The sequence below is a fragment of the Molothrus aeneus genome, chromosome 13, assembly GCF_037042795.1.
Source record: "Molothrus aeneus isolate 106 chromosome 13, BPBGC_Maene_1.0, whole genome shotgun sequence".
NCBI lineage: Eukaryota > Metazoa > Chordata > Aves > Passeriformes > Icteridae > Molothrus > Molothrus aeneus.
In genome coordinates, this window is record NC_089658.1 from 19,479,965 (window position 1) to 19,502,232 (window position 22,268).

The 22,268-nt window shown below is 50.3% G+C and overlaps 1 protein-coding gene across 1 annotated transcript; it reads left to right on the forward strand.

The window, feature by feature from the left end:
- The first annotated feature begins 1,385 nt into the window (after positions 1–1,385).
- On the forward strand, positions 1,386–20,218 carry KIF23 (kinesin family member 23). Its single transcript, XM_066558817.1, has 24 exons — positions 1,386–1,396; positions 1,704–1,767; positions 3,089–3,217; positions 4,165–4,270; positions 5,103–5,239; positions 6,016–6,125; positions 8,066–8,236; positions 9,287–9,328; positions 10,019–10,131; positions 10,371–10,492; positions 10,866–10,968; positions 11,245–11,324; positions 11,413–11,532; positions 11,969–12,128; positions 12,916–13,083; positions 13,315–13,472; positions 13,713–13,886; positions 14,428–14,607; positions 15,399–15,686; positions 17,092–17,322; positions 18,097–18,179; positions 18,518–18,599; positions 18,854–18,924; positions 19,744–20,218. The coding sequence occupies exons 1-24, from the start codon at positions 1,386–1,388 to the stop codon at positions 19,757–19,759; spliced, it is 2,919 nt and encodes a 972-aa protein (XP_066414914.1). The 3' UTR covers positions 19,760–20,218.
- Positions 20,219–22,268: the final 2,050 nt, after the last annotated feature.

Genomic DNA, 22,268 nt, shown 5'->3' on the forward strand with positions numbered 1-22,268 from the left:
TGGGAGCTGCTGTGACCGGGGAGGAATCCAGTTGGGATTGGAGAGCCCGGAAAAACATCGGGAATCATCCCAGGATTATTCCAGGTCATTCAACTTTTGAACTGAAATCCTCCCGTCCTCGCCAGTGCTGGGAATTTTGGGAAAACTGCATTCCAAAGGGGATGGAATGCCAGAATTCCACAGAATCCTCCGGCTGAACCCATGGAATGGGCGATGCTGGATCTTGGAGTGGCACAGGGAGAGGATTTTTCCTGCTTTTTACCAAAGGTCTCTGGATTTTCCTCAATTCTCTTCCCAGGAGAACTGAAAACTCTGTGTCCAGTTGTTCCAAGGAAATAAACTGGGATATTTATTTGTGGAATGTTGATCCACAGCAAGTGCCAAAGGAATTGGGGATGAAATTCCAGCAAACCTCCCTCCTCACCCGTCCTAAGCCATGAGGATTTGGAAAAGCTGGAAAAAAGCAGGATCTTCAGGCTCCTCCAGGTGATTTTATGCTTTTTTTTTTTTCTTTAAATATCCTCGAAGCCTTGTGGAAACATTCAGGACTTAGGACTAAAAATGGGAATTCCCTGGAATTTAAAAGAAATTGAATCCCTCTCCCCAGTTCCCCATTGGAATCCATTCCCTGGGAAGGAAGTTTGCTTTTCCCTGGACTTGTTCTGCTGGATTTTTCCCACATGTCCCAGCACCACATTTCCACGGTTATTTTCCACCACGGATCATTTCCCACAGGTTGGGAATTAACTCATTTCCATCAGGTTGGGAATTAACTCATTTCCATCAGGTTGGGAATTAACTCGTTTCCTACAGGGTGGGAATTATTTCCAACAGGTTGGGAATTAACTCATTTCCAACAGATTGAAAATTCACTCATTTCCATTGGGTTGGGAATTAACTAGTTTTCCACACGTTGGGAATTAACCTGTTTCCACAGTTTGGGATTTATTTCCAACAGGTTGGGAATTCACTCATTTTCCAACAGATTGGGAATTCACTTGTTTCCATCAGGTTGGGAATGAACTGAGTGACTGATTCACCTCCAGGCAGGCACACAGGGAAGCCCTGGCCCTGCAAACGGTCTGCATTCCACCTGTTTTCCTGAAAGATCGGAATTAAACGGATAAAAAGCGGGGGGAAAAAAAACGGGACCGGCCGGGGCCGGGATTCGAACCCGCGGCCCCTCCACCCCCGTTACCAGCAGGGGCCGCCCGCGCCTCGGGCCGCGCCCCTTTCCGCGTTGCCGTGGTGACGTGCCGTGCGTGACGACGTCAGCGGCGCCGTGCTCGCTGATTGGACGGATTTGAATCTCACGGGCGCGCGACCGCTGCCAGCCCCGCAGCGCGAGCCCCGGGCCCTGTCGCGACAGTGGCGCTACCCGCGACATGAAGGCGGCGTGAGTGGCTCCGCAGCCCCGGGCGGGGAAGGGAAGGGAAGGGAGGGTAGGGTCGGACTGGCGGGCCCTGGGGGGCGGCGGCTCGGCTCGGCGCGGGGCCGCCCTGCATGGGTGCCCTCTGCTCCCTCCCGGTTCCTTCGCCGTCCCGGCGCTGCCTTTCTCCCGGCGCTCCCCTGTCCCGCTTCTCCCGGCTCTCCCTTCCCCTGCCCGCCCCTCCCGTCCCCTGGGCTCTCTGCCCTCTCCCCCTCTCTTCTGCCGGTGTCCCGGTGCGGCCGTTCCCGGTTCCCCTGACGCTCTCTCCCCTCAGTAGGGCCAGGACGCCGCGGAGGCCGAGGAAAGCCACGAACCCCACGCAGAAGGACCCGGTGGGGGTGAGTGCGGGGCTCATCCCGAGCTCCCCCATTCCCGCTCAGCCAAATTCCCGGCTTTGTTCCGGAATCATTCCTGGTTTATCCCGGTTCCCGCTCATTCCCACCTCTCATTCCAGCTGTGCTGCCGCGTTTATCCCTCTTCTCCAATCCCAGGGTCACTCCCAGATTTATTCCCGGTTTATCCCTGTTTCCCTCATTCCCACCTCTCATTCCAGCTGTACTGCCGGGTTCATTCCCGGTTTATCCCTGTTTCCCAATCCCAGCTGTATTGCCGGGTTCATTCCCAGGTTTATCCCTGTTTTCCCTCATACCAGGCTCATTCCCGGGTTTATCCCTGTTTCCCAATCCCAGGTGTACTGCACGGTTCATTCCCAGGTTCATTCCCCGTTTATCCCTGTTTCCCTCATTCTCAGATTAATTCCCGGGTTTTCCCCCCTCCCAGCTGTACTGCCCGGTTCATTCCCGGTTTTCCCCCATCCCACGGGTACTGCCCAGTTTATTCCGGGTTCATTCCCGGTTTTCCCCCCTGCCAGGTGTACTGCCCGCTTCATTCCCGATTCGTTCCCGGTTTTTTCCCCCTTCCCAGCTTTACTACCCGGTTCATTCCCGGTTTTTTCCCCCTTCCCAGGTGTACTGCCTAGTTCATTCCCGGTCCATTCCCAGTTTTTTCCCTATCCCACGGGTTCTGCCCAGTTTATTCCCGGTTCATTCCCGGCTTTTTTCCCCCTTCCCAGCTTTACTGCCCGGTCCATTCCCGGCTTTTCCCCCCTTCCCAGCTGTACTGCCCGGTCCATTCCCGGTTTTCCCCCATCCCACGGGTACTGCCCAGTTTATTCCCGGTCCATTCCCGTTTTTTTCCCCCTTCCCAGCTGTACTGCCCGGTCTATTCCCCGTCCATTCCCGGTTTTTTCCCCCTTCCCAGGTGTAGTGCCCGGTCCATTCCGGGTTCATTCCCGGATTTTCCCCCCTTCCCAGCTGTACTGCCCGGTCCGTTCCGGGTTCATTCCCGGTTCATTCCCGGTTTTTCCCCCTTCCCAGGTGTACTGCCCGGTTCATTCCCGGATTTTCCCCCCTTCCCAGGTGTACTGCCCGGTCCATTCCCGGTCCGTTCCGGGTTCATTCCCGGTTTTTCCCCCTTCCCAGGTGTACTGCCCGGTTCATTCCCGGTTTTTCCCCCTTCCCAGGTGTACTGCCCGGTCCGTTCCGGGTTCATTCCCGGTTCATTCCCGGCTTTTCCCCCTTCCCAGGTGTACTGCCCGGTCCATTCCCGGTCCGTTCCGGGTTCATTCCCGGTTCATTCCCGGTTTTTCCCCCTTCCCAGGTGTACTGCCGGGTGCGGCCGCTCAGCCGGGCGGACCAGGAATGCTGCATCGAGGTCATCAACGGCACCACGGTGCAGATCCACCCTCCCGAGGGCTACCGCGTGTTCAGGAATGGCGAGTACCGCGAGGTAACGGAATTCCCGCCTGGAATTCGCCTGGCATTCCTGCCCCCGCCCCTGGCTTAGCGGGAGGTGCCCCTGCCCTTGGCAGTGGGATTTGGCTTTAAGGTCCCTTCCCGACCCAGAGTTCTGGAATTCCACGAGTTCCATCCAGCTCCCGCTCTCCAAGCTTTCCCATGGCTTGTGGCACTTGCAGAGTGCAAAATCTGAAAGTTTTCCGCCCAAAAACCCATCCAGGACAAAAAAACATCACTTCTTGATCTGTGAAATAGATGGGAAGGACCTTAAAGCTCATCCCATTCCATGGGGAGCCACCATCCCAGACTGATCCAACCTGGCCTTGGACACTCCAGGGAAAAGGAATCCACAGCTTCTCTGGGTGGGAATCTTAGCTGGGATGTGGAATATTTTGTTTCCAATTACAGCTGGAAAAATCCTATGGGAAATGTACTAAGGGGTCTTCAAAGCTTTAAATAGAACAGGCAAAGCTTAATTAATGAAATGTTAATTTAATTAAATGAGGTTTTGTTCAGAAATTTGGAATTCAGCTATTTCCCTAAGGAAGAGTTTTGGTGGAAAAATGACCATCAAAAATTAAAATTTGTTTAAATTCTATTAAAATAATTCATTAAAAATCAGTTTGAAATTTTGGATTATTAAAATGCATTTTAGCGAATTAAAAATTCTTTAAAATTATTCATAAAAAATAAAACCAGCTTGACATTCAAGACTGAAAACTGAGGCTGGGCTGGAAAAAGGTCCAAAATAAACAAAATTCCATGAGGGAACAGCTCCACTTTGGCCATGGTGAATGTTCCTTTGCTTGGATTCTGGGGGGAGCTGAAAGGAAATTCCCGCTTTTAGCTGTCCTTTGGGAATTCTCTGCTCCGTGGGATCCCTCTGGCCACTCCAGGCCGTGGGCTGGAATTCCAGGGTGGTCTTCCCTCTCTTGGCAGACCCAGTATTCCTTCAAGGAGGTGTTTGGCACGCTGGTGGCACAGAAGGAGCTCTTTGACGTGGTGGCCAAGCCTCTGGTGGAGGACCTGATCCGGGGCAAGAACGGTGAGCAGAGGTCCTCTCCTGTGTCCCCATTCCCAGGATTTCAGGGCTCCCAAGGCTGGGTTGGAATCGTGGCTCAGCTCCTCACACAAAATGGGGTTTAACTTCTCTTGAGCTCTTCCCTTGAGGAAACGAAGGAAAAGTTGGGGGTAAAAAAAGGCAAATATTTAATTAATTAGGTACTTGTATCCAGTTGAAATTCCCAATCTGTTCCTGCTTGTTCTAACAAGAGATTTCAGCTTGGAATTCCCTTGGAAGCTCTTTCTGGATAGGAGTCCTGGGGTGGTTTGGGTGGAAATGGGTGATCCCGTGCCATGGAAGTGTTGTTGGAGCAGCCTGGCTTAGCAGGAGCTGTCCCTGCCTTTGGCAAAGGGATTGGATCCCTTCCCACCCAAAGCATCCTGGAATTCCATGAATTATGCATCCAAATCCTCTCCCTGCTCTCTCCCAAGTTTTCCCATGGTTTGTGGGAATTGCAAGTTGTGAAATCAGCATTTTGGGGTTTTAGCAAAGCGCATTTTCAGCTCCCAAAAAAGCAGCAAATGGCAAAAAAGCCATCACTTCCTAAACCATCCAATCTATGGGAGGGACATTAAAGCTCATCCCATTCCATGGGCAGGGAAACCTTCCAGTATCCCAGAGTGCTCCAAGCCCCATCCAGTCTGGAACATTCCAGGGATGGCACAACCCATGCCAGAGCTGGTTTGTGGCCCTTGGAGAGGATGACGGGTATTCCCAGCTGTGACCACTTTGGATGGTGTGCAGTATTTGAGGTAAGTTGGGGTTTTTTTTTTCCCCAATCCCGTTGATTTCTCCCTTTTCCCTGCATTCCCAGGTCTCCTGTTCACCTACGGAGTGACGGGCAGCGGGAAGACCCACACCATGACAGGATCTCCTGGGGATGGGGGGCTCCTGCCCCGCTGCCTGGCCATGATCTTCAACAGCATCGGCCCCTTCCAGGCCAAGAGATTCGTGAGTGCCTCCCCACATCTTCCCCACAGCCCCAAATCCATGGATTCCTGCTCCAAACCTGCTGTTGGAGGGATTGGGAGAGGGGAAAAAAACCCACACCAGGGTCCTTGTTCCAAAAAGGGTTTGAATTTCTGGGAATGCTTCTAAAGCATTCAGTGGTTTGGTGCTTATTGCCCAGGCCCATCCTGGGAAAAATCTCTTAAAACCACATGGGAAGGAATCCAGCCAGGAATGTGTCAGTGTTGATGGCCAGGCGTTCCCTTCCTTGTTAGGATGGGTGATTAATGAGCATATATTTAATTAATTAGGCAGTTGTATCCCACTGAAATTCCCAAACTATTCCTGCTGTTCTAACAGCTGATTTCAACGTGGAGGAAGCCATTCCATGGCTTTTTTTTTTCCCCTGGAAACAGTGGAAAACACTGGTTTGGTGCTCCATATTTCCATATTATTCCACTTCATCTCAGTAATTCCCATAAAACCAAAAATTAATTGTCTCCTCATAAAATTAGGAATATTTTTCCAGAGGTGTGCACATGCGATGCCTAAAATATACTGAAATAATCCTGGAATTCTCATCCTTGGGAGCTTTTCTAAAACATCATTTTGCAAATTGTTTCTGTCAGATCTTGCTGGGTTGAGTGGCAGTGAGGGGCATGGTGTTAATAAATTAATACCAGCCTAATCAGAATCAGACTAATTAATGAATCGAATAATTCTTTGTTGGGCAGCACCTGGATGTTGGAATTGGCTGAAATTCCTGGTTTTTCCCTCAGGTTTTCAAGCTGGATGACAAGAACGGGGTGGACGTGCAGAGCGAGGTGGAGGCTCTGCTGGAACGCCAGAGGAGAGAGGCCCTGCCCACCCCAAAAACTCCAGCTGGGAAGTGAGTGGCTCTGGGAATAACAGAGGGAATTTGTGCCCTAGAAATGGGGTTCAGCTTCTCTTGGGCTCTTCCCTTGAAGAAATGAAGGAAAAATTGGCAAAAAAAAATTGGCAAATATCTAATTAATGAGTTAATTGTATCCCACTGGAATTCCCAATCTATTCCTGCAGTTCTAACAGGTAATTTCAGCTTGGAGGAAGCCATTCCATGGCTTTTTTTCCCTGAGTTTTTGGACCTTTTCCCCCTCAGAATTTTGACATTTTCCCCTCAGAATTTTTTACCTTTCCCCCCCCCCCGCCCCAGGATTTCAAGGAGATCTTCAAGTTGATATCATCCCATGGGCAGGGTTATTAATAATAATAATTAGTAAAATATTAATGGGAAATGAGTGTGTTCCATGTGGTTTGAACAGTTCTTTAGATGAGAAGACTTAGGCTCAGCCTGTTTTTTGTACCTGTTAAGCCAGGATTAAAACCCCCTGGTGTTGAGAATCCAGCTCTGCGAAGCCAGACCAAACCGAACTTTGGATTTTCTAACCAAATCTGGTGAAATTCAGTTTGGAGATATTTCCATAGAACCACAAAATTTCCTCAGTTGGATCATGGAATTCCAGCCATGGAATTTCCTCAGCTGGATCGTGGAACTTCAACCATGCTCGTTTCTCAGTTGCATCGTGGGATTCCTCCAGCTGAATCATGGAATTCCAATCATAGAATTTCCTCAGTTGGATCATGGAATTCCAACAATGGGCGTTTCTCAGTTGGATCATGGAATTCCAGCCATGGAATTCCCCCAGCTGGATCGTGGAATTTCCACCATGGAATTCCCTCAGCTGGATCATGGATTTCCCCCAGTTGGATCATGGAATTCCAGCCATGGAATTCCCTCAGTTGGATCATGGAATTCCCTCAGTTGGATCATGGAATTCCAGCCATGGAATTCCCTCAGTTGGATCATGGATTTCCCCCAGTTGGATCATGGAATTCCAGCCATGGAATTCCCTCAGTTGGATCATGGAATTCCCTCAGTTGGATCATGGAATTCCAGCCATGGAATTCCCTCAGTTGGATCATGGAATTTCCCCAGTTGGATCATGGAATTCCAGCCATGGAATTCCCTCAGTTGGATCATGGAATTCCCTCAGTTGGATCATGGAATTCCAGCCATGGAATTCCCTCAGTTGGATCATGGAATTCCCTCAGTTGGATCATGGAATTCCAGCCATGGAATTCCCTCAGTTGGATCATGGATTTCCCCCAGTTGGATCATGGAATTCCAGCCATGGAATTCCCTCAGTTGGATCATGGAATTCCCTCAGTTGGATCATGGAATTCCAGCCATGGAATTCCCTCAGTTGGATCATGGAATTTCCCCAGTTGGATCATGGAATTCCAGCCATGGAATTCCCTCAGTTGGATCATGGAATTCCCTCAGTTGGATCATGGAATTCCAGCCATGGAATTCCCTCAGTTGGATCATGGAATTCCCTCAGTTGGATCATGGAATTCCAGCCATGGAATTCCCTCAGTTGGATCATGGAATTCCCTCAGTTGGATCATGGAATTCCAGCCATGGATTTCCCTCAGTTGGATCATGGAATTCCCCCAGTTGGATCATGGAATTCCAGCCATGGAATTCCCTCAGTTGGATCATGGAATTTCCCCAGTTGGATCATGGAATTCCAGCCATGGAATTCCCTCAGTTGGATCATGGAATTCCCTCAGTTGGATCATGGAATTCCAGCCATGGAATTCCCTCAGTTGGATCATGGAGTTCCGGCTCCTGGCCCTGCCCAGGACCCCGCAGGAACGTGACTTTTCCCGGATATTATATTCCCGAATATCCCTGCCTTTCCTTGCGTTTCCCCGCCCGGCCCCCCAGCTCCGCTCTGAGCCGCCCCGGCTGCTGGGAATGCCGTCCCAAATCCCCGTTTCCCACAGGAGACAGCTGGATCCCGAGTTTGCCGACATGATCGACGCGCAGGATCACTGCCGGGCGGGGGACGTGGACGAGGACAACGTCTACGGCGTCTTCGTGTCCTACATCGAGATCTACAACAACTACATCTACGACCTGCTGGAGGAGGCCCCCTGCGACCCCATCAAACCCAAGTGAGTCGGGAAGGCCGGGATTGGCCCAGGCTGGGCTTGGGAATCAGCGCCAGGCCGCTGGGAAGAGGTTTGGGATGAGAGCAGGGTCTTTGTGTCCTGTTCCGACGTCCACCATCTGCTTGGAGCCCACCAAGCCCAAGGGAGTTTGGGAATTCCCGTATTCCCAGTCCTGGGAGGATTTTGTAGGATCTCCACCTTGGTTTTTTTGGTTCTGACCTTTGGGAGCTTGGCTCAGAATTCGTGGGAATCACTGGGAATCGCTGTTAAACACACATTCCAGCCGGGAATGTTTCAGTACTGATGGCCAAGGTGCTCCCTTCCTCGTTGGCCTGGGTGATTAGTAAGCAAATATTGAATTAATTAGGGAATTGTATCCCACTTAAATTCCCAGTGTATTCTAACAGGCGATTTCAACTTGGAACAAGCCATTCCATAGCTTTTTGCCCTGGAAACAGTGGAAAACACTGGTTTGGTGCTCCATATTTCCCTGTTATTCCACTTGCTATGATAATATTTCCCTATTATTCCACTTTGACATCAGTAATTCCCATAAAACCAGAAATTAGGGATATTTTTTAGGGATATTTTTTCCAAAGGTGTGCATTTGTGATGTCTAAAATCAGTAGGAGAAGTCTGCAAATTCCACTTGGAATCTATGGATTGAAACTCCATTAAAGGAGCCCCTCAGTCCTGTGTTAATTAAGGAGTGGTTGATTAACAAAGACTAATGAGGGGAAAGCAAACTGGGAGCTGTCTCCAGGGTCCTCATTCCAGAAGGTTTTGAATCTCTGGGAATGCTTTTAAACCGTTCAGTGTTTAAACACTGAACAGTTTTAAAGCACTTTAAAATAAAATTTTTAAACATTAAAATTTTAATTAAAAATTTTAAACATTAGAATAAATTAAAAAAAAAATTAAAAGGTGTTTATTCCCGAAGCTCATCCTAAAAAAAAAAAAAATCTGGGATTATTTCTCCCTCTGGAAACTGCAGTGTGGAAGGATTTGAGGCAGAAATCAAGGATTTAATGTTTTTCCCCGTTTTTTTGGTAGGTGGAACAATTGCAACACTCCTGTGAGAAATGGAGACTTTGTGTATGTGTCCAATGTCTTATTCCCATTATTCCAGTGCTGTTTTCCTTGAGTAGAAGCAGAAAATTCCCTGCCTTTCCTTGCTTTCCTAGGAAACCTAGGATGCTCTCCTTGCTTCTGTGTGCTTGTAGAAAAGCAATAGCTGCCACCAAAGCAATTAATTGCAATTAAATAGCTGCTAATTAGAGGAGTAGCTGGAGTGTCACTAATCCTGGCTGTGTGTCCATGTCCTGTATTCCCTCTTCCATCTTCTAGATGGATAATTGAACTTTTCCCTCCAAATTTTTGTCGTTTTCCCCTCAGAATTTTTACCTTTTCCCCCTGGATTTTGACCTTTTCCTCTCAGACTTGTCACATTTTCTCTCCAAATTCTGAATTTTTTCCCTCTTAATTCTGTCCATTTTCCCTTGGAATTTTTGACCTTTTCCCCCTGAATTTTGACCATTTTCCCCTCAGAATTTTTGGACTTCTCCCCCCCAGCATTTTTGACCGTTTCCCCTCAGAATTTTTGACCCTTTCCCTGCAGACTTGTGACATTTTCCCTCCAAACTCTGAATTTTTCCCCTCCGATTTTTGACCTTTTCCTGCTGAATTTTGCCCTCCAAGAGAATCTGCATGGCAAGAAGCTGCACAGAGACCTCCCCTCCAGTGGGATTTATTTGGATTTTTTCCCTCTTTCCCACTATCCCAAAGACCTCCCCAGTCCAAAATCCTTCGGGAAGACCAGAACCACAACATGTACGTGACGGGCTGCACCGAAGTGGAGGTCAAATCCACAGAGGAAGCTTTCGAAGTCTTTTGGAGAGGTAAAAATCTTGGAATTCAGGGCTGACCGCACATCCCAGCACCTTAAACATCATCCGTGAGCAGGGAAATTCTGCTGGATCAGCCCCATCCTTTGGGGTGGAGCATCCACAGCTTCTCTGGGCATTTAGGGCCTCCCCATTCCCAGCCCTTCCCAATATCCCACAGCTGGGAAACCCCTCACACCCTGGTGCTGGAGGGAAAGCAGCAGGATTTTTGGGAATGTGGGGTGTCTGAGCAGGGCAGAAGAAGCGGCGCATCGCCAACACGCAGCTGAACCGGGAATCCAGCCGCTCCCACTCGGTGTTCATCATCAAACTGGCACAGGCTCCTCTGGATGCTGATGGGGACAACGTGCTCCAGGTGAGTTCTGCGTCATTCCGGGAGAATTTTGTGGAATCTACCTTGGAAGCAGCTCCCGTGCCTCAAGTTTGGAGCTGACAGAGTTAATCATAAAGTTTGGTGTTAAAACAGAGGGTGAAGTTGCTGATTCCTTTGGTTTTCACCTTTTCCTTTGTTTGGGAATCTATGATTTGGGGAATTGGAATGATCCAACAGCTTTCAATCCATGGCCCAAGGCAGAAGGGATCTGCCAAACTTCTCAAAAAAGGCTGGGCTGTACCAACCCCTGTGGGCTCGTATCCAACACATCCTTTGGAAGTGGGTTTTGGGATGAGGTGTCCCCCAGCCCTTTAGGGGGAATCTGGAGGGATCCAGGATTTCCTCTGTGTCCCAGGAAAAGGAGCAGATCACCCTGAGCCAGCTGTCCCTGGTGGATCTGGCGGGAAGTGAGAGAACCAACAGGACCAAAGCTGAGGGGAACAGACTGCGGGAAGCAGGTAGGAGCCCCCTGGAGCACCCTGCTAATTAACACTGCTAATTAAACTCCTGCTAATCCTGTCTCCTAGGGAGGAATCCCAGGAATTCTTGAAGTGCTCTGTTAGGATGACCTCAAATCTTCCCACAAGTTTGCGGCAGCACTTCTGCCACTTCAGTTAATTAGAGCAATTATTAACAAATATTATTAATTAGGCAATTTATTCTTCTGACTAATGTGGGAACGTGATCCAAGGGCTGCCCATGGAGTTATTTTGCCTTGTGTTTGCTGCTTTTAGGGAATATCAACCAGTCCTTGATGACATTGAGGACGTGCATCGAGGTTCTGCGGGAAAACCAATTGTATGGAACAAACAAGGTGGGCAGCCCTTCCCTGATTATCCTTGGATTTCATCACCTGGATAAGGAAAACTCACGAGATTTTTTTCCCTGGCCTTTATTCCCAGATGGTTCCATACAGAGATTCCAAACTGACTCATCTCTTCAAGAACTATTTCGATGGAGAAGGGAAAGTTCGGATGATTGTGTGTGTGAATCCCAAGGCAGAGGACTACGAGGAAAGCCTGGTAAATTGCCTTTTTCCATTCCCTCCTGCTCTTTTTTTCCTGGATTCTTGTACTCCAAGAGACATAAAGAATTGTAATTGATTTTTGAACCCTTCAGTTACAATTCTGTGGGATAAATCTGCTCCCCAAGTCTTGTTTTTGCTGTTCACATTACACCTGCTCCTTGCTTGGAAAGTGGGAAAGGTTTTCCTTCCTCACAGAATTCCATGGAGCCATGTTTGGGTGCTTAATCCCTCCTATTCCAAGAATTCCAGCTGTCTCTGCCCAAGCTTTTGTGGCACCTTGTGGGGAGGTTTCTGGATGATCCCAAACCGTGGCTGGGAACTCCTTGCGCTTTCATCCGGACAATCCCTCCTTTCCCGCTTCAGCGACCCAGCCCCGCTCCCAGTTTCCCAGCTCCAGGTGCTCCTGGTGTTTTTCCCCTGTTGTCTTGCAGCAAGTGATGCGTTTTGCAGAGATGACCCAGGAGGTGGAGGTGGCCAGGCCCCTGGACAGGCCCCTGTGCGGGCTGACGCCGGGGCGGCGCCTCCGGAACCAGGCATTCCGGGAGGAGCTGTCCCGCAAGCTGGAGCTCAGGGGCGGCCCCGTGGGAGCAGGTGAGGGCTGCAGTGGGGAATTCTGCTCTGGGAATGTCCACCTGGGAAAAGGGAAAGAGGCAGGGGAAATTTAGAGAGCCTTCCAGAGCCTCAAGGGGGGCTCCAGGAGGGCTGGAGAGGGATTGGGATACAGGATGGGAGGGGCAGCACACAGGGAATGGCTTCAAATTGGAAAATGGGAAATTTGGGTGGGATACTGGGAAGGAATTCCAGGCTGGGAGGGTGGGAGGGGCTGGGCTGTAATTCCCAGAGTATCTGTGGCTGCCCCAGATCCCTGGAAGCGTCCAAGGCCAAATTGGAATGTGGGACAGTGGGAGGTGTCCCTGCCCATGGAACGGGATCACTTTAAGTTCCTTTCCAACCCAAACCATTCCATGATTCCAGCAGAGTTTTCTGTTAGGAATTAAAGGCTGGGAATTAATTTTTAAACCAATTGCACTGAGCCTTAACTATCAGGCTGAACCTCAGTGCCCTAGGAGCTGCTGCTCTTCCCTCTGCAGCGTCCCTGTGGAGGTTTCCAAGGAATTGCACGGGATTGGGATGAATCCATGGTCCCAGTATTGCAGCTTCTGACAGGAAATTGTGCCAAGGAAATTGTGGGATGTTCCTGGATGTTCAGGACCTGCTTTTTGTAAAACAAGGAATTGAGGCTGTCACATTTAGTCCTTTCCCATCCATCACCTCTTTGGAAACCCATAGCTCCCATCAATCATTCCCAATTTTCCACGATCCTGCCCCTTGTCCATTGGAATTTTCCCATCCTGCTGACGGATTTTCCATCCTGCAGGACCAGAGGAGCCATCTCCTGCTGAGCTCTTCTTCCAGAGCTTCCCTCCCCTGCCTTCCTGCGAGCTCTTGGACATCAACGACGACCAAACGCTCCCAAAACTGATCGAGGCCCTGGAGCAGCGCCACAAAATGAGGCAGATGCTGGCAGAGGAGTTTGCCAAAAACGGTAGGAATTTGCCCCAAATTGGAACATCGGGCAAAAAACTCAGATTTGGCGCCCTTGTTATTCCTCAAAGGATCTCCCTTGCCTCAATTTTCCTGTTTAGATTGACTGTTTCAACCTTTTTTTTGAGGAATTTTAGGCTTTAAATTTGTTGGGAAAAACAGAGGTTTGGATGTTTTGGGGATAAGAGGGAAGATTAAAGATAAAATAGAAAATATCTGAATTCTCTTCCAGTTCTTGCCTTTAAAACAATGCTGCAAGAATTTGACTCCAGTGTTGCATCCAAGGAAAATTACATCCAAGGAAAACTGGCTGAGAAGGAGAAAACCATAACAGGGCAGAAGACAGAGCTGGAACGGCTGGAGAAGAAGATTAAAACCTTGGAGTACAAGGTCAGTTGGGTCATTTTGGAGCACAAATCCCATTTTTTTTAATGGATTATTGGCAAGTTCCTTGCGATCAGGAATAAATATTTTGGAGGAACTTTTACTGAAAATTTGTTGGCTTTTTTACAAGGTGAGGCTTTTTAAAGCAGCGAAATCAGCGATTTAAAAGAGAAAATTGAGATTTTCTGGGAAATTCTGGGATTAGAAGGTTGTGTTCCCACCCAAATCCTTCCTCTCTTCCTGCAGATTGAGATTTTGGAGAAGACAGCCACGATTTACGAGGAGGACAAGAGGAACCTGCAGCAGGAGCTGGAGAGCAAGAGCCAGAAGCTGCAGCGGCAGGCGTCGGACAAGAGGAGGCTGGAGGCCAGGCTGCAGGGAATGGTGGCTGAGACCTCCCTCAAGTGGGAGAAGGAATGTGTGAGTGCAGGAATGGGGGAAAAGTGGGATCAGGTTATCGGGAATTTGGGGATTTGGGGTGTGGGAATTGAGGGGAAGGGAAAGGCAAGGGATTGAGGGGAAGGGAAAGAAGGAAAGGAATTGAGGGGAAGGGAAAGAAGGAAAGGAACTGAGGGGAAGGGAAAGAAGGAGAGGAATTGAGGGGAAGGGAAAGAAGGAAAGGAACTGAGGGGAAGGGAAAGAAGGAAAGAAAAGCAGGGGTGCGGGGGGGGGTCTGGCTCTGCTCCCAGGGAACAAGGACGGGAGGAGAGAAAGCAGCCTCAGGCTGCTCCAGGGCAGGCTCAGGTTGGATACTGGGAAAATTCCCTCATGGAAAGGGTTCTAAACATTGGAACTGCCCAGGGAGGTTTGGAATTCCCATCCCTGCAAGTATCCAAGGAACTCCTGGACGTGGCACTCAGGGCTCCACGCTGGGTTCAGTCCCGGCTTGGCCTCGCTGATCCCGGAGGGCGTTCCAGCCTCAGCAATTCCATGTTTCCCACTGCTTTCCCTGTGCCTGCAGGAGCGGCGGGTGGCAGCCAAGCAGCTGGAGATGCAGAACAAGCTGTGGGTGAAGGACGAGAAGCTGAAGCAGCTCAAGGCCATCGTCACCGAGCCCAGAGCCGAGCGGCCGGAGAGGCCATCCCGGGAAAGGGAGCGGGAAAAGCCTCTCCCGAGATCCGTGTCTCCTTCCCCTGCTCCCGTGAGTCACTCCCAAACCTGCTGGGATTAGGAAACAGCATGTTTAGGGATGAAGTGCAGGGATTTTGGACATTAGTAGCCCCAAAGCGCAGAGTTGGAGCAGCTTGCTTTGAGTTCCTTGTCTGCTGTTTGTTCTTCATCCGTTCTCCCACCTCCTGATATCCTTAGGAATGGGAAATCTCTGGATTTCTCTGTCCCTGTGTGCTTGGAGTCTCCTGTGTCTCACTGCTCTCTCCTTTCTTCCCAGAGCTGAGGTTTGAGCCCAGAGTTGGAGCAGCTTGAATTCCTTTTCTTCTGTTTGTTCTTCATCCACTCTCCCACCTCCTGATATCCATAGGAACGGGAAATCCCTGGATCCGTCTCTCCCTGTGTCTCACTGATGTTTCCCTTCTTCCCAGAGCTGTGCTGTCCCTGCTGAAGTTTGATCCCCGAGCTGGAGCACCTTTTGAATTCCTTGTCTTGTCTCTGTTCATTGTTTATCCATTCTCCCACCTCCTGATATCCACAGGAACAGGAAATCCCTGGACCTGTCTGTCCCTGCTTGGTGTCCCTGTTTGACTGCACGGCGCCTCCTGTGTGTCACTGATGTTTCCCTTCTCTCCGGAGCTGTGATGTCCCTGCTGAAGTTTGAGCCCTGAGTTTGAAGCAGCTTGACTTCCCTGTGTCCTGTTTGTTCTTCATCCGTTCTCCCACCTCCTGATACCCACAGGAACGGGGAATCCCTGGATTTGTCTGCCTGTCCCCGTTTGCTTGGAGCCTGCTGTGTCTCACCGCTCTCTCCCTTCTCCCCAGAGCTGTGGCGACCCCGCTGAGCTCGGGGACAGCCGGGTGGCCCCGCGGCTGCCCCGGCGCTCCAACTCCTGCAGCAGCATCTCTGTGGCCTCCTGTGTGCTGGAGTGGGAGCAGAGGGGCCCTTCCTGCGAGCCAGCCAGCATTCCCAAGTCCAGGAATAAAGCTGGAGCAGAGCCGGGCTCGGCCTGGCCCAGCCCTGCCAGGAGGAGAGGGATGTGCTGGAGCCGAGTGCTGGAGGTGCCCAGGGATAGAGAGGAGCTAGAGCAGGAAGAGGATCCGTGCTGCAGGGTTAGTCCTGGCCTAGCGGGGCTCAGCCCGGCTTAAAGGTTCTCTGAGCCTGAGCCTGGCCTAAAGGTTCTCCGTCCTCGAGCCTAACATAGAGTAGAGCTGTCCCTGATGTGTCCTGCTGGTCCCAGACTGAGCCTGGCTGCTCTCGCTGCCCTCTTGGTCTTTGGAGCTTCCTTGGAAATTGAGAATTCCCACTTTTAGGGAGCTCTGAGGTGGCCACACTCTGCTCTAGCCATGGGTGTCCTCATGTTTTTCCCTGGTGTTTCCCCTTCCCTTTTCCTGGCATTTCCCTTTTTCTTTCCATCTCCCTCGTGTCTCCTCCAATCCCTCCTGCAATTTCCTATCTTCCAAGATGCTTCTGGGAGATTTTCCTGCCTGGAAACATTCCTTGGATAAACCTCTTGTGTGCTTCAGCTTTAATTCCCTAATTCCCATTAATTAGGAGCTCTGATTCCATAAATTATTTGGCTCCTTGAGGATTCAGTCCAAGAGCGCTTTAGGAAAACAGAGGGGGACAATCTCTTCCTTTGTCCCCTCCTTCCTAGGTGTGGAATGCAACAGATTGGACCAAAATTCCCAAGAAATAGGACTTGACATGGAATATTCCATTCATAATTTGATCCCCAAAAACCAGGAGATGGCCTGGAATATTCCATGGATAATTTGATGCCAAGCTCATGGTGGTGGCTTCAGGATTCAATCCAAGACCACTTCAGGAAAACAGAGCAGGACAATCCCTTGGGCTGGTGCTGTGAATTTGGAAATTTGGGAGGATCTTTCCCAAACTTGAGGAAACTTAAAGGAATGTGACAGATTGGACAACATGAGGATAAAATTTCCATGAAATAGGAATTGGCCTGGAATATTCCATGGGATAACTCGATGCCCGAAAAATAGGAATTGGCTAGGAATATTCCCCTGATAATTCGATGCCAAGCTCTTGGTAGTGCCCTCAGGATCCAACTGAAGAACCAAACCTTTGCCATTCCCACACCCATCTCATCCAATCCCATCCATTCCCAGTCCCCATTTCCTTTTCCCATTCCCAGAGCGCTCCAGCAGTGCTGCTGTGGCCATGGCATTCCCACAGTGCCAGGGAGCGCTGGGTGGATCCCCATGGCCATTCCCCGTTCCCATTCCCCGTTCTCATTCCCTGTTCCCATCGTTCCCAGAACGCTCCGGTGGCGCTGCTGCGGCCGCGGCGTTCCCGCAGTGCCGGCGAGCGCTGGGTGGATCCCCATGCCCATTCCCCGTTCTCATTCCCTGTGCCCATCATTCCCAGAGCGCGCTGGTGGCGCTGCTGTGGCCGCGGCGTTCCCGCAGTGCCGGGGAGCGCTGGGTGGATCCCCATGCCCATTCCCCGTTCCCATTTCCCGTTCTCATTCCCTGTTCCCATCATTCCCAGAGCGCTCCGGTGGCGCCGCTGCGGCCGCGGCGTTCCCGCAGTGCCGGGGAGCGCTGGGTGGATCACCGGCCGCCGTCCCACGTGCCCACGGAGACGCTGCTGCAGCCGCGCGTGCCCAGGGCCATCACCGTGGATGCCCCCAGCGAGCGCGCCCTGGCCCGGTGCGACCGCTACCTGCTGACCCACCAGGAGCTCGCCTCCGACGGGGAGATCCAGACCAAGCTCATCAAGGTGACCTCGGGAGTCTTGGGAATGTCGGGAATGTCGCGGTGGAATGGTCGAAATTTCGTTAAAATTACCCAAGGAGTTCCTGGGTGTGGCGCTCGGTGCTCCGGGCTGTGGGCAAGGATGAGATCCAGGCAGGGCTCATCAAGGTGCCCTTGGGAATCTTGGGAATGTTATTGGAATTGTTGAAATTTCGTTAAAGTTACCCCAAGGAATTCCTGGATGTGGCGCTCTGGGCAAGGCTGAGATCCAGACCGAGCTCATCAAAGTGACCTTGGGAATGTTGGGAATGTTGCATTGGAATCACTGAAATTTTGTTAAAAAAATTTCCCAAGGAATTCCTGGATGTGGCACTCGGTGCTCCGGCCTGTGGTCAAGGTTGAGATCCAGACCAAGCTCATCAAAGTGACCTTGGGAATTGTGGGAATCTTGGGAATGTTGCTTTGGAATCGCTGAAATTTAGCTTGGTGTTTTCACAGTTGGGTTCCACGATTTGTGGGATCCCATGATTCATGGATTCCATGATTTGTGGATCCCATGGTCCACGAATCCCATTATTTGTGGGATTCCATGATTTGTGGATCCTGTGATTTATGGGATTCCATTATTTTTGGGATCCCATGGTTTATGCGTTTTCCTGCAGAAAAAGGCAGCAATCCATTGACAGTGAAATGGGAGGGGCTTATTTTTGCCCATATCTCTTTGGGCTGGAATTCTGGGATGAATCCCAGTGTTGTTCCTGTCCCAATCCCGCTTTTCCTTGTCCTTTTCCCATTCCAGGGGGACGTGTTCAAGACCAGGGGTGGTGGCCAGGCCGTGCAGTTCACGGACATCGAGACCCTCAAGCAGGAATCTCCCACTGGGTGAGTCCGGTCTCTGGAATCCTGGAATTCCCAAAATTCCAGTTGTGGAACCTTTCATTTGAGCTTCTGGAGTCCTGGAATTCCCAAGGTTCCAGTGATGGAAACCTTTCGTTTGAGCTTCTGGAATTGTGGAATTCCGGGTGTGTGCATGGAACTTCTCCCAGGCCGATGATCCAATGGGAAAATCCAACTTGAAATTCCATAAACTTGGAGAAATTCATGGATGCTGGTGCTGCTGGATCCAAGATTTATCAAGGAAGAATAAAGGGGTTTTTCAGTGTTGGAATGTGGCATATTCCGTGAGGTTTGTGCTGTAATTCCACAAATTCCCGTTCCAGGCGGAAGCGCCGCTCGTCACCTCCCAATCCCGACCCCGCCGGGGATGCTGCGGACTCGGAATGGACGGATGTGGAAACCAGGGTGAGCTGGGAATGTCACCCTGGGAACGTCACCCTGGGTCCTGGAATTCTGGCCTGGGTCGGGTTGGGAGGGAACTTCAGCTCATCCCAATCCAGCCATTCCATGGGCACTTCCTGCTATCCCTGGCTTCTCCATCCAGCCCGGCCTTGGACGTTCCTGGCCTGGGGATCCAAACCCCTTTGGATGAGGATTTGGGAATGCTGGGAGCTGGGAATGGTGGGAAGCAGCGGATCCTGACTGTGGTGTGTTCCCAGTGTTCCGTGGCCGTGGAGATGAGGGCGGGATCGGCGCTGGGACCGGGATTCCAGCACCACGCCCAGCCCAAGTGAGTGCTCCTGGAATTCTTTCCCGACAGCTTCCAAACTTCGGGAATGCTTTCCCCCTGGTTTTGCTGCCCTTCCCACATCAGGTTTGCATTCCCAAGTGGAATATCAGGAATGGCAGTGGGAATGCCCTGGATTCCCTCTTCTGCCCCTTTAACCTCTTGCTCACATTATCCATTGGGGAATTCCAATTTCTCGGGATTGGGAAATTCCGGTTTCTCAGGATTGGGAAGTTCCAGTTTCTGAGGACTCCAATTCCCTGTGGGACGAGGGAATTGCAGTGGAATTCCTGCTAAAATTCCAACTGCATAATACCACTAAGGAAGCCTGGAGAATTCCCTCTTTCCCAAATTATTCATAAGGCTTCCCTGGTAATTCCAGCTCTATACCCAGCCCAAGGAAGTGCTCCTGGGCTTTCTTTCCTGACAGCTTCCAAAATTCAGGAATGTTTTCCCCCCAACCTTGCTGCCCTTCCCACTCTGGGTTTTCATTCCGGCTGGAATAGGGTTGGGAATGGCTGCAGGAATGCCCTGGATTCCGTCTCCTGCCCCTTTAACCTCTTGCTCATGTTATCCATTGGGAAATTCCAATTCCCCATGGGAAGAGGGAATTGAAGAACTGGAATCCAACTTTGTTTTAGCTGCTCCTGCTGCCTAAAAATCCAAGGAAAACACCGGATTTTTTGGAGTTTCCTTGGATTAAATGTTGGATTTTTTTAGGAGGCGGGTGGTAGTGCAAAAACCTGGGAATGAGGAGTTGGCTGCTCCCAGAATTCCTCTGGATGAATCCTGAAAGTTCTCTGTGGCTCTTTCCCACTGCAGGCGCAGGAAGCCCTGAACTTTTCCTGCTGGAGTCCCGGATTTTCCCAGCCTGAGGAATGCTCTGCTGCCACTGCTCCTCAGGAACTGCTTTGTGCTCATTCCCAGAGGTTTTTAGGGAAGCTGGGAAATGGCCCCGTTGGTGATCCCAAAGAACTTCTGGATGGATCTGTCCTTTTCCATAGATTTAGGGGAATCCCAAAGGTCCCTCTAGAATTTCGAACGGGGCTGGATCGTTACGGACAGTGCCAGCAGGCTTTTCCCTGGGAGACTTTTCCAGCGTTTTCCCACTTTTTTAATCCCAAATCCATCTTTTCTGGTCATTCCCTCTCTTTTGGGAGACCCAACCGCTGCTATTCCGAGCTGCAGTCCAGCACTTTAAGGGTGTTTTTGGCCATTCCCGATTTTACTGGAAGCAGGAAAACCTTGGGAATTCAGATTTCTTCTGGCAAGAATGGATTTAGAGTATTTAAGTGTGTCAGAACATTCCAGAGTCACCCAAAATCCTGGGAGCAGTGGGAATTCACATCCCAGCTGCTTTGGGGCGTGAGGGAATTCTGGAATGTTTTCCATGTGGGAATGGGGGGGGAAAAGGGGATTTCCTCACAGATAGGGTGGGAATTGGCTCACTTTGTGTCCCTGCAAGTTGTTCAATAAATACTTTTATTCCCAACCCTCTTCCTGGTTTTTAGGGAAATCCAAGGGGAGGCATCTTCCCTGGCTTTGCACAAAGCTGGGATCAGAGGTGTTTTTTGGGATGGTAAATCCTGGGATCTGCTTGGATCCTGAGATGGGGTTGGGACAATTTTACCCTCAGGTCTGCAAAGGAAATTTGGGGCCATTTGGGGCCGTTTTGAGAGATTGCCTCGATCCAAGGGTTCCAGCCCATGGAGAAGCTTTTCTTCCCGAGGTTTGGAATCCTCAACTCTCAGAATGGCTTGGATTGGGATTCTAAAGGATTTTAAAGCTCATCCCAAGGGCAGGGACACTTCCCACTATCCCAGGGTGCTCCAAGCTGGCCTTGGATATTTCAGGGATCCAGGGGGAGCCTGGAAATTCCCTTCTCTGGGAATTCCATCCCAGCTGGGAATTCCTAATTCCCAATGTCCCATCCATCGCTGCCCTCTGGCAGTGGGAGCCATTCCCTGTGTCCTGTCCCTGGATCCTTCCCTTCTCCAGGGGAACATTCCCAGCTCTCCCAGCAGAGCAAAGCAGCTCCAGGATCTCCTGTGGAATTTCTCCAGGAGCTCCAGGCCCTTCCCCTGCTGGGATTCCAGAGCTCAGGAGGGACAAAGGGAGAGCTTTTCCAGCCCCTCCGGAATTCCATGAGCTCCAGAGGCAGCTCCCGGCTGGATCCGTGGGAAGCAGCTCTCCCGGAGCGCCGCTAGATGGGGCAGGAAAACCACGGGAATGGCGCCGCTTCCCGAGCCCTGCCCGGCCCTGGGAGAGGGAATGGCTCCTGGGAATATCCCTGCTCCCGTCCCTGCCCCCGGGAATATCCCTGCTCTCATCCCTGCTCCTGGGAATATCCCTGCTCCCGTCCCTCCTCCTGGGAATATCCCTGCTCTCATCCCTGCTCCTGGGAATATCCCTGCTCCCGTCCCTCCTCCCGGGAATATCCCTGCTCCCGTCCCTCCTCCCGGGAATATCCCTGCTCTCATCCCTCCTGGGAATATCCCTGCTCCCATCCCTGCTCCTGGGAATATCCCTGCTCCCATCCCTGCTCCTGTCCCTGCTCCTGCCTCTTGCTGCGGGAGGGTTGGGATTGGGGTTGGGATAGGGATAACCTATCCTTTGGAATTGGTGCAGCTTCCTGAGCCTTTCCCAGCCAGAATCAGGCTCTGCCCTGGGACAAGGAATGACCCCTTGGAAAATCCCAGCCTGGGCAGCTTCCCTGCTCCCAGACTTGTTCCTGCCCCCCTGGAAGGATTGGGATTGGGATAGGGATGACCACTAAGGAATGATGGAAAACTCAGGGAAAGGCTCTTATTTGTGGGATTTAATGAGTTTATTAATCGTTAATGAGGAGCCATCTCTTGGATTTGGATTCCATTATCCCAGTGACAAGTTAAATCCCATTGGGAATATTCCTGCGGGAAACCGGGATACACGAGGAACTGATGCTCATGGAGACGGTTTGGATACAGGAAAAGGTTGAAAAGACTGGGAATTCTGAATCAGCGCCCTTGGATTTGATAATTTTATTTTTGTAATTTTATTTTACTTTTATTTTTTGTTTTTATTCTTATTTTTAATTCAATTTAATTTTCTTTTATTTTTAAATTTTTCTTCTTAATTTAATTTTAATTTTATGTCTATTTTTATTTTTATTCATATTTTTATTAATTTAATTTTTATTTTAAAATTTTTCTTCTTATTTTAATTATTTTAATTTTAATTCTGATTTTTATTTCTATTTTTACTTTTATTTATTTTATTTTCCTCCAAAGCCTCGGCAAAGGGCAGAGGTTGGAGGGGGAATGTTGGATTTGCAGCTTCAAGATCTCCAGGTTTTCCCAGTCAGATCC

Bases quoted from the DNA above. Each gene is read 5' to 3' on its own strand.
- KIF23 (XM_066558817.1), top strand. The intron at 3,218-4,164 runs GTAACGGAATTC...CTCTCTTGGCAG, and splicing joins GGAATGGCGAGTACCGCGAG to ACCCAGTATTCCTTCAAGGA. The intron at 11,325-11,412 runs GTGGGCAGCCCT...CTTTATTCCCAG, and splicing joins AATTGTATGGAACAAACAAG to ATGGTTCCATACAGAGATTC.